This window comes from Rhinopithecus roxellana, chromosome 16, assembly GCF_007565055.1.
Source record: "Rhinopithecus roxellana isolate Shanxi Qingling chromosome 16, ASM756505v1, whole genome shotgun sequence".
Lineage (NCBI taxonomy): Eukaryota > Metazoa > Chordata > Mammalia > Primates > Cercopithecidae > Rhinopithecus > Rhinopithecus roxellana.
In genome coordinates this window covers 107,870,426-107,882,475 of record NC_044564.1, presented here as the reverse complement: position 1 = coordinate 107,882,475, position 12,050 = coordinate 107,870,426, and the positions used below count along the sequence as shown (strand labels likewise).

General features: G+C 42.1%; 1 protein-coding gene across 2 annotated transcripts in view; it reads right to left on the bottom strand.

Annotated features, from left to right (window-relative positions):
• Positions 1–509: 509 nt before the first annotated feature.
• GRIN3A (glutamate ionotropic receptor NMDA type subunit 3A) overlaps positions 510–12,050 on the bottom strand; it is a 179,856-nt gene continuing 168,315 nt past the window's right edge. Inside the window, exons 7-10 of one of the 2 annotated variants that reach the window (XM_030920259.1) lie at positions 8,898–9,062; positions 7,469–7,545; positions 2,824–3,152; positions 510–1,184 (exon numbers count right to left, since the gene is read on the bottom strand). In XM_030920259.1, coding sequence (XP_030776119.1) covers positions 1,183–1,184; positions 2,824–3,152; positions 7,469–7,545; positions 8,898–9,062 — 573 coding nt within the window. In that variant the 3' untranslated portion in view covers positions 510–1,182. Of the gene's footprint in view, positions 1,185–2,458; positions 3,153–7,468; positions 7,546–8,897; positions 9,063–12,050 lie in introns of those variants that run through there. The other variant, XM_010374158.2, reaches the window with a different exon arrangement.

Below are 12,050 nucleotides of genomic sequence, written 5' to 3'. Positions count from 1 at the left end.
GAGCCTGAAAGGAGTTGAAAGAACAGAGGTGGAGCTGAACAGAAAGGAGGTTTCCAAGGACCCACCATTTCATGACATTTTACAAAACACAATACACTGTTTCACAAATTGCAAAACACTGTTCGATTACTACCAATAAAAATAACCATTGCTACTTAACATGAAGACTGCTTCATTTCACCACAAGCAATTATGGTTTTTCTTTATTCAGAACATAGAGGCATTTCAAGCAATGTTGATGGCAGTAAGCCTGCCTTCAGCCCCTGCTGCTGCTTGCTGCATCCTGACCAGTGTTTTGGCCAGGTACTTCCTCCAAAGATGTTTGAGGAGCGTGCATTGGTCATCTACTTCGTGGATACGCAGGATTATCTGACATGTGATCACCACTGCTCACAATGCCTCACTAGAGAAGCTTAAGGTAAACCCGATATACAAAAATTGAGACTTACAAAACAGATACATTAAGGGATAATTAATTGCATTACAAAAGGGTGCTTTACTTTACAAAAGGATTGACTTCTGGGTTCCCTTAAAGAGCCAGCTTCTCAAATACAGTCAGAATATGAGCTGAGTTACAAAAATGTCCATGTACATTAGGAGCATGGCTGTAATGTGGATTGAGGTACACCTGTACATCAGCCTTCTGGGCAGCACAGAGATTCAGGGGCACGCAGAGCATGGTGGCAGAGTCTCCAGCATCCTTAGCTGTTGCAAGTGGGTGGGGATGGCTAAGGGGCAAAATCTTCCAAAGGCAGCTGCAAACCTACTTCTGGGCCTGGGGTGAGAACATGAGGGGATGGGGTGTTTCAACACAGAATTGTCCTTTTCTGTGTTCGGGGCTCACCTGTTTCCTCATTATTGAACTGTTTCATCTGTGGGATTGGTGACCTCTAACTTTGGAGCCCTCCCACATCCGTATCAGTATCTCCGAGCCTCCCTCCACTCCAGGGTTTTCTCAGCCAATTTATCACTAGGTGTTATCCAACTACAACTTAAGTTGTTATTCCCTGGGTGACTGGGTAGATTTTGGTGGAAATGCAGACATTTCATCCAGTAGTAGAGGGAGAAGTTTTGTGATTGAGACACCTTTCCAATGATCTGCAGCTGTAAAAGAGGAAAGTTCTTGGCACAGCTCCTGAACTTATTGTAGGCATTCAAATTGATTGGGAGTGGAACAATGAGTCCTGAGAAGATAAAGCAAGTAATTGATAAATAAGGAAGTCTTGTCCAAAATGGTGCCCAGGGGTGGGGGTGAGGATGTTGAAGGAGAATCAGCAGATGTGTGCTAAAGTTTTTAAAAAACAAAACAAACTTCTCAAACGGTTTTCTCTTCATGCTTCTCCTCATGCCTGTGGGCAGCCAAACTTCCAGAATGGTGTTTCTAGAAGAGTACTTCTTAGACCACCCGTGTCAGTCACCTGGGGATGTTGGCTAACAGTAGGTTTCTGAGCTTACCTCTAGACCTCCACCCCCACCCCATAATCTCTGGAGAAGGGTCTTGGCAATCTGCACTCTGATGAGTTCTCCGCTAGATGACTCGTATCTACATTGACATTTGAGAACTGACCCATATTCCTTTCCCTAGCTGCCTAAACATTATATGCTGAGAAAGCGGCACCTAAGCAGAGGGGAGGTTACTTGTATCAGTCTTTGGGGGGCATTACATGAGGCTGGAGGATCATTAGAGGGACCAAAACCTGTTCATAGCTCCTCGGAGATGAGTGAGTATGAGGATGGGGAATTGACTTAATTTTCTATACAGATATGCAAAGCACACGGCAAATTCTTGAATGGTCAAAGCTGGTGGTGGTCTCAGGCTGGAGGTTTTGGGATTTCTATGCTAAGCGATGGGTGACTGCTGATCTGAAAATGGCCTTGTGTGTGGTGTGTAGAACATTTCACCCACAGTGTCACTTATTCCATTATAGGCAATAAGCAGGGATATTCCAGGTCCAGCCTAAGGCCACAACCTTGCTTTGCCTTTTTCTCTCTTCTTTATAAAAGGCACACACCATAGTGGAGATGCTTAATTACATTAGAAGTAGTCTTATTCATTTTTTAGCCAAATTGCCTTTCTGGCCCAGAGCTTTTGTTCTAAAAGCATGATATGCATTTTTAATGCCTCTTCTGCCTGTCTTCTGTTCCCGCTTACCACATCCTCTTCCCCTTTCACAGTGGCGTGTTAATAAGCCTGTTCTTACTAAACAGGATGGAGTCAGAGATCCAGAACCTCTCAAAAACGTGGCTCTTGCCTGGTCCAATCAATCCTTGACGTTTATGATACTAATGAGTTAATTTTTAAGTACCCCACCCCCAGTGGGAGGTGCTCTGCTCTTACCTGCTCCCCATTCAGAATGTAGAAATAAATCTAGATTGGGGAGTTGTATCAAAAGCTACAACCCTGGATAACCTTGTTCTGTGTTATGATGAAAACCAACAACCCAGTAAGACATAAGTATGAGTAACAATTTTATCTCTTGTTGGTAGTGCAGAGAAAGGGCTAAAAACCAGAAATATTACTGTGGCACCTGGTGAAAAGGTTAACGGGAGCTGGGGTTATCTGATTATTCACAGATCTCTCACACAGAGCTTACTCCTGACCAAGATTCTTGCTAGAAAAACACTGCTACCCTGGAGACCTAGGGAGTGAGCTTGAGAGGAGCTGCTGCTGCATTTTAGGCTAGGGAGAGCAGACTTGACTTCTGAGAAGACCTAGGCCTCAGCTTCCCCATACCTTTGTCGGTAGTTACAAAAGAGCATTACAAAGTGTCTCAAGGGCTCAGAGGAAGGTCAGGAACTGAGAAAGGGTCACCTAGGACTCACAAGTCCGACTTGTCCTTTGATACTCCTCCAGCTCCGTTTTCCTGCTCACAGCCAGCTGCAGCTCCTGACGGATCACCTGAATCTGCTTCTCGAGCTCTGAGAGTTCCTGCATCACTGAGTTCCGAGATACATTTAGGGAGTCTGCTTTGCCATTGGTGGTCAGCGAGGCAGGGAGCTCTCTTCTCCTTGGAGGGAGGGGGATGTCCTGGTGGATCCTGATGCCCAGCTGGTTTTGTCCTTCCTCATCACTAAAGATGTATTTTCGTCGGTTGTCATGACTCAGATTGGAAGTATTCCATACGGTGAGCTGACGGGGTCCCACATTGGACCTAGGAAACAGAGAAATTTTAGACTTACTTTCCATTCTGCAGCTCTTAAAGTGCTGTTGTTCATCTGTCAGCCGTTTCCTGTGTCAGTAATATGGAGCTGGGTGTGCATTTAGAGACGAAGTAACAAAGCCACGGACAGACTCCCTGCTAGGGTGTCATGGGGCAATAAGGAGTCATGAACATTCAAAAGTTCAAGTCCGATGCTGCTCTGAAATTGGAATCGGGTGTCATCTGAAGGGCTGATAGGATGGGGTATGGCACAATTTTTTTTTTTTTGTGAACAACCTCAGGTTGCTTTTAATTTCCTTTCTGCAAGGGAAGCTCAGAAACTAGCCACACCTTAAAACATTTTATGGTTTGAAAGGTGATGCTTTAATAAAAGCGAAATCTGTTTATTCACTTGTTGGGTTCTGAGCATCAGCCTGCTGACAGATCTCATAACATGGCTCATCCTTAGTCCCACAGGACCATCCTGATATTTACTACTTGATTTTGGGGAGAATAAAAGCATATAAGCCACAAGTCTCAGCAAAGTGTTTCTTACTATAGGGATGTTTTTTATGTGAGTTGAGAATGACAGTTCAGGTCTGATGCTTAAAAAATTCCAAGAAAGCCCTCAGTTTCTTGCTGGGATAATGAGTGTCATATAGAATGCAATTTGCAATCCTGTTTCAGGCTTGCATCCTATCACCTACTACCATCGTGGAGAGCTGGCTATAGACAGCATGAGAATTATTGCCAAATAGTCACAGGGGGAGAGTGAGCCTGTTTCTGGAACACACTTTGACACTTATGCGGTAAGAAGAGTTTCTCACTACAAGAGCAGATTCGAGCCCTAAGCAGCATAGCTGCTGATTTTTTCTACCATAGGAGAAGCAGAAGGTGGAGTAGGAGGGTTATGACAACTTTTGCAATCAACCACAGGACAAAACTAAATAGAAACACCCTACCAAACCATTGTGTTTTTGTTCTCATTCATGTAACTGAATTTACTTTTTTCCTGGACTCTTACTTGCCAGGAGAAGGGGACAATCTGGAGGGAGAAGGGGAAAGAGAAGAATAATAAAGTCTCTATGTAAAAGTGGCCATAAACCTTCTTTTCTCCTTTCATTTATGCCCTCTGTAATGTGACTTTGCAGCTTGTACCTATGCTGAATCTGCTTTCCTCCCCACTTCAGTTAGGACTGTTCTCACACTTGTTTTGGCCAACAGAAAGTGGCAGACATATCAGAGTGGCAGTTCCAAGCCTAAACTTTTAAGAAGTCTTGCACATTTCCAGTCCCTTGGAACACTGCTGCTGCAATGTGAACAAGTCCAGAATGGCCTGCTGCATGATGGCGGACCATATGGAGAGAATCCTCAGGCTTCCCAGTTGACCCAGCTGAGGCCATCATAGATCAGACAGCCCTTAGCTGCTTTCCCCCTCCCCCAAAGTTGGCTACAGACATATGAGCAAACCCAGCCAAAATCAGCGAAGTCTGGCTCAGATCAGCTGTGCTAATTAGTAAGCAACTTGCTGTTGTTTAAAACATTAAGTATTGGGATGATTTATCACATAGCAAAGACCAACTTATACATGCCCCAAGCCATTGAAACACACACTCCAAACCAACCTGTGGTTCTTTAACATGCCTCATAGTCTAAGTTTTATATAAATGAGCAGAGGGCACTAGAACTCAGTTTCCATGTATCCTGGGCTGGGTAAAAGTTCTGTAATGAACCCACTTATAGCTCCATTGGCTTTAGACCTGAATCAGAGAGGAGATATAATTTTCCTTCTAGCTTGATAATTCCCTTTAATATTTTTCTTCAAATCTTTTCCTATTGAATTTGAATAATCTCAAAGTAATTGTGGTTGTGCTGTTATAGTGTGTAATTTTTGTGTTTCTTGGGGTGAGAGAAATGGGAAAAGGGGAGTGGCGTGCATTGATTGGGAACCCAGTGAGATGAAGGATAGACCAAAAATTTATGTGAAATCACATGTTGAATAAACCCAGGGCTATATATAAATAGTCTCCTGTAATATGTACCTTATTTTCTCTGCATTAAATGAATAAGGGGCAATACCTACTTCCATATCATGGCCCAAAATTTCTCCAAGCGTTTCCTCAAACTCGTGTTAGTAATCCATTCATTTATCTGTTTGCTCTTTTATTTGTTCAGTGAATATGGAGCACAGGGGAGGGATGTCAAGTTGTAGCAGGCATGAGCATTTACATAGATATTCTTCCAAGAGAAGAGGGAGAGAGCGTTCTAATGCCATACAATGGTTCATAGCAGGGAAAACCTGAGAGTAGAGCATCTACACATTTTCTTCGACTGTCTAGATAGCCACAGTGATAAGGTAAGTAAAGATAGCTGGACTGGTCTTCTCCAGAGCTTTGTATATCTATCTGGTAATATAATATAGAGGAATAAACAAATGCTGGACTTTGTGCCAAATTCTAGTTGCTAGTATCACCAGTTGTCTGGTATTTGATGTGGGTACCTATGAGTGCAAGGTGACAAATGCTGAGTGTAAGACTCAGTGTCTGCTTGGAAAAAATAACCCAAGGCACGTGTTATACTCCTAGCCTCAGTAACATTTAGGCTTTGCTTTGATTCAAGCCTTCTTCAGTCTTAGAGTGTTATGTGACCAGTGAGAGAGCTGTATTTAATGCTAAAAATGGGTATTTAACACTAAAAATAGGCTTCCCTGGAGCAATTATGTAACACTGAGGTTCAGTACTCCACTGGACTATTCCAAAGAGACATGACGGCTATGGGACGCCAAACACTCTTTGGGTTTGACAGGCTGCTAATGTTGGGCTGTATAGAGGTAGGCACAGGAAATGTGAGCCCAAGCTAAACCATGAGCTCCTATTCTCCTTAGCTCCTCAAAATAAGGGGTTCAGGAAGGGAATCTGCCAAGAAAAGTGGGTAAGTTGCGTCAGAAGACACAAATGGCTTTCAATTTATGTGAGAAAGACATGAATATGAATCATATCACAGTTGGAGATGGGATTATTGGGCTTCCTGTTTCTGTTATAGTTGGAAAACAAATATTTTGTCATTGTAAGATGATACATTTGCTGCTATGTCTTCTTGTGTTACTGTTATTAAAAATTTATGTTAAAAATAGAAAAAATAGATGTAACATGACATGGAACAGCTGTGGCTGGACTGGTATATAGCTTGTCACTAACAGACTTGCAATATGATGCAGGAATACCACAGACTGAGAGAGGCGGGAGGAGTGCTCACTGACTGGAAAGAGATACTTCAAGAGATAAAGGAAATGATTCTGACAAGCTAGATGGAGACTGGATAGAAGGGTACTGCAGCAGTCCCAGAGGAGATACTTAAAATGAAAAAGAATCCTGTTTTCCATCCCTTTTTCTTCTGTTATGATGAGAGGTGTGTCAGATTTCAAAACTAGAAAGCCAAGCTTTGAGCTGAGGATATGTCACAGATGACACAGTTGCTTGGAGCTGATGCCCTCATCTGAGGCCTCTGGGTGTATGAAAGAATCGGGAGGGTTGCCTTAGGCAGCAGGCAGCAGAAACCAGCCAGGAACCAGACCCAAGTGCTTCTGACATCTTTAGTCACCATGAACTAGGTAACAGTCATCCACAGCCTGGTGTGGTGAGAGTCAAGAGCTTCGATTTTCAGATGTCATCAATGCATTTAATGTTTGTTATTTCCTATTAATAAGATGCTCTTTGCTAGGGAGTTTGTAGAAAAGTGCCAGGAAATGAATTAGGCAGGGCATGTCTGTTTCATGTTTCCAATACTCTGTTCCTAAGAGTGCTAGAAAGGAGTAGGGAGTGGAAATATGCCAAAAGACAGTAAACCGTGAAATTAATTGCCTGCAGTATTCATTAATTCTTACATGTATTTTGTACATAATAATAGTTAATATTTATTAGGCATTTCCTTTCATTCAGAGATTTACATGTATGATCTTATTTAATCTTTACAACAACTCTAGGAAATAGGTACTGTTTTTATCTCAACTTTACAAATGAGGAACATGAGGTGCAGAGAGATTAAATCAATGACTTACACAAAGTAACACATATCGTAAGTCTTGGGGACAGGATTTGGATCAAGAGGGTTGATCCTAGAGTCCATGGCTACACTTCTAACCATGACAGTATATTGTGTATGCTGCATTTTAGTGTCCATATACATTTTTTATTCTGTTTTATTCTGTTTTATTTATACTGATTCTGTTGTTAAACAAATTGTCCTGATTTGATCTGAATAATTATTTAGACAGATCTCTAAATATTGTTTTACAAATATAAAGACAGTTGCCATTGGCCCCTTCTTACCTCTTTTCCACACGTTTGGTCTTGAAATGCTGCTGCTTTTCCTCTACAAATGATGTGTTTAGTGCTCTGTGTAATCTCTGGTGGAGAGAACAGATTCACATGTAGAAATTATGAGAAACACATAGGTCAGGGGATGAAGAACCACTTGACATTTAATGGTATATGTAGTCATTACAAACCTTGGCCTCTTTAAACAAATTCCAGGAATGCCTAAAAATAGATCAACATTCAGCCTCAAATCTCGAGAGAACAAAAATTCTAATTAGAGGTTATTACTCCACCTGGATAAACAAAAAAGTGTTCTGATGGAAAGCTCAGTATTGTAAGACAGTATGTGATATAAGGAGTCACAATCATAACTAATGTGTAGCAGAAGGCCTTCAACAATTGCTAAAGATGAGTAAAAAGTATAAAATTATTGACAACCAAAACAAAGAAGGGAAGGAAGACTCTTGAGAATTAAATTAATCATATTAGGATACAATAAGGAAGATATGTGGAGTTCTCCTAGAAGACCAAATACTTCCCAGGATGAAAGTAGGAAGAACAGGGTTCAACTGTAACCAAACCAATGATAGTAACCTATCTAGAAAAAAAAAGTGTTACCAAAGCGAGGAGGTTAGCGTGAGGGTATATGAATACATGAGTGGGGTAAATGCAGAAGAAGCGACAGCCTCCCTGCTGGGAGGTAATCTATGGTACACTGAGGGGCAGGAGGCAGTCTCACCACAGGAGAGGCTGGGATTGCTTATCCAACCTTGCTGTGGTCAAGTGAAACCACTCCCTTTGTTAGAAGTCTTCCATCATTATGAAGCCTTCTGACTACATTTTGGGTCTCCATGCCAATTTCATTCAGGGAGAGATGTGCAAATGAGTGTGTTTGAATCACTAGTCTGCTTGACAGTTTCCGTTCTCCCTGTAAATCAGTGTGTTGATGTCTAAATTACAGGAGAGAACTGCGGCCTTGTGCAGTTTGGCCTTGGTCCCAGTGGGTCTCAAACCTCTCTGGACCAGGGAAAAAGCAGAGAGAACAGGGGCAAGTGGGATCACTTAAAGGGGACCAGGGACTTTAAACTCATGTAATAGGTTTCAATTTTGACAAGAAAAGAACCTAGGAAATAAATCTTTCAAACCATCTTTTCAGACTGTCACTATTAAGTGAAACCTGGTTAAAAAAAGTTCTATTGCTTCTATTATGAGCAACAGTGGAGGGTTATAGGAAAGGAAGAAGCACTGTGGGATAGCTTAATTTAAGGGAAATGTGAATTAATGGGATAGAGAGAATTCCTTCTGCTCTAATGAGAGTGCCTACCCCACCCTCGTTATTGTGGTAACAAGACTTATCAGTCTGACATACGGCTCTGGATCCTCCCATCATTGGAAATTCTACAGTTTAAGAATATTGGAGCAAGACACCTGTGGCACTCACCTGGCTGGTGTGGAGCCAGTATTGCAGCTTGGATTTGTTTTTGATTCGTGGCAGCAGCAGCCTGTATACTATGTGCTCACCAATGGTGGTCAAGATGGACAGACCAAATCCAATGCACAGCAGCACAAAGAGTCCAGAGAAGTGTTTGATGCCCATTTGTAAAGTCTGTGACAGAACAGGAAAGAAAAGGCCATGAATACAATGATATACCTGGCCCAATGCTCGTGCACTCTTTGGTTTTCAGATGGATATTCATTTTTTCTGGACTCAAAGCTGAAGACTATTTCTCCCTGTGTGTTCTGTGACTTTTATTATACATCATGAAAGGAATTCAGCCAGGGTTGGACTGAGGGCTTCTGAGGATCTCCCAATGCCTAGAGTGTGAGAAATGAAAATAAAATTCAAAGCTTTCCAACTGACTGAACGAACTTTATCTTGTCCATGGGGACCCCGGAGAAACCTTAAAAACTGAATTCCTGGTCTTGATAGAATGGGAGGTCTACCATGCCTCAGTATGTCCCTTCCTTATTAATTTTAGCTATAATTCTTTCTTAAGAAGTAAGCAGAAGCTAGCTGTGGAAAACAAGAAGCTGATAATTTATTGCTTTATCACCTTTAGCTAATCATCTGAGGCCATAACCAGATTCTCCCTCCCTCTTTGCAGTTTCGGTGTGACAGCTCACCAGTTTCACAATGCACCCTTCCTAAAAGATGACCACAATTTCCAGATGGTTTTGACCAACTTGTAGGGGATGCACAGTGAGGGTTTTCATGTCCTCAGCTTCACGTTTGGACATCAGAAGACCAAAAACTCCACCCTTGGGTCATGCTAACACCACCATTTTTTGAACATGGGGCCTATGAAGAGGCATGAAGCTCAACTGCACATGTGCATGTATCTCTTTTCATAAATATTTATGACTCCTCCTATAAGTTATTCAATATGTATACTCAGCCACCCCACTCAGCATAAATTCCTGTTCCCTTTTACCCCTCCCTTGAAGTGCTTGCTGTCAGCTTCTCCTGAGGCTATGCTTCCCATTCTGCAGGATGGCTGCAACCCTTTACGAGAAATAAAGATCTCCTGTCCGAATTTATGAAGCTCATGATTCTTCAGTTGACAGGTGCTATTCGTATGTTAATCCCACTGTGCAAATGGCCCCTGGAGTTGTGCCAAGGCCCTGGGTCTGGACCACTTTATGGTCCCTTAGAGAGAGATTGAGAGAGATAGAGATAGAGAATTGAAACAATTTAATATACTGGGTAGCTATCAGGGAAAGAACCTCCCTCAGGGACAGAGAATGAGTAGATTCAAGGGGAAAAAGATGGTGAGTTCAGTAACTTTGGAATTTGGATCTGGTAGGGAACATGGAAATCATCTAGTTCATTTTTACAGAGGAGGAAAGTGAGACCAGAGAAGTGTAGTAAACTGAGCCAAGCCACAAAAATAGGCATAGAAGAGAAAGAGAAGGAATCTAATGATATTTATTGGTTGCTTACTTTCTGCCAAGTGTTTTACATTCAAATGGATATTATAGCCTCAATTTTATAACTAAGGAAATTGGAGTTCCTGCAGCTTTTAAGTGGCAAAGTTGGTCTTTCAGTCCATTTCTCTTCAGCTCCAAAGCTTGGGCTCTTTCTGCTATACTGCTATACACCAAAACATCAGCAGTTATAGCAACAGTAGTAGTCACAATAAATATATGTGGCCAGCACTTTGCTAAGTGATTTGTGTAGATTATCTAAGAAAACCCTCACATGTACTCTAAAACAGCCATTATTTAGCCATTGACATCAATGACAAGAGTCAATCCTGTAGAATTCAAAACACTTAATATATTGAGTTAATACTATGTGCTAGGCACTCTTCTGTGTATCATGGGATGGCGATAGAAGGATGTTATATCTTTCCTTTTAAACAGCTTGAGTCTAGGGAGAAAACAAACATATACCTCCATGATACATTTGATCCACGCTTCCTGGGATTTGTGGGGAAGCTGGCGCATGAAATAACGTTTGAATAAGAGAGGCAGGATGGGGAGGTTGGGTGGGGAGAGTGAACGCACTAACCTGAGGGTAGCATAAACAAAGGAAAACATGACTTTCCTGGACAGTGGTGTAGTGTTGTGAAACTGACAGCTGTGGCTGAAGGAAGAGTATACAAGGCATGAATAGTGCCATAGTTTGAATGTATTTGTCCCTCTCAAACTCATATGTTTAAACTTAAACTCCAAGGGTTGGTATTAAGAGCCATTATGAAGGGATGAGTGCCCTTATAAAAGGGCTTGAGGAAGCTAGCTAGTCCCTTTTGTTGCCCTTCCACCCTTTCACCTTGTGAGGACACAGCATTTGTCCCCTGTGGAGGTCAAGCAACAAGGTGCCATCTTGGAAGCAGAGACCAGACCCTTACTAAGACAATAAACTTGCTGGTGCTTTGATCTTGAACTTCCTGCCTCCAGAAATGTGGGGAATATAGTTCTCTTCTTTAAAAGGACCCAGTCTCAGGTATTTTTTAATAATGGCACACATGGACAAAGATATGCAGTGAGAGAGAAACAGGGCCCCACTAGGCAAATCCTCAGATGCCGTACTAAGGAGCCTGGGTGTTACCCCTTGCAGGAAGCTTGTGGTCATCATTATCATTGATAATTATTTAACATTTAATATGTGTAAGGCACAATTCTGAGCACTTTATCAATGTAGCAACTTGCCTCATCTTTATGACAATTTATAAGGTAAATACTGGTATAATCTCCATTTTATAAGTGAGGAAACTGAGCAACAAAGAATTTCAATAACTTGTCCACGGTCACATAGCTCGTGAAGGTGAAGCTGGGATTCAAACCCATGCAGTCTGTTTTCAGAGCCCACAGTCTTCACTGACTCATTTGTCCAATGTGAATGATCCTCCCATTCTCTTTAAAGGGTTTTCCTTTCATTCTTCCCACCTCTTCCTACCTCAATTCTGGAGAAACAGCCAGCCAGGCATGATTCAGGCATAGCGTGCATAGGGAAGTCTATCTGGGGGTCAGGACTCAGAAGCAAAGCTCGGAGATTTCAGGCTGTGTTGGAGCCTAGCTCAGGAAATCTCTTTCCCTCCCTGCCAGTACTGCAGGCTATGAATCAAAGACCAGTGTTAGGGTCCCTAGAAAA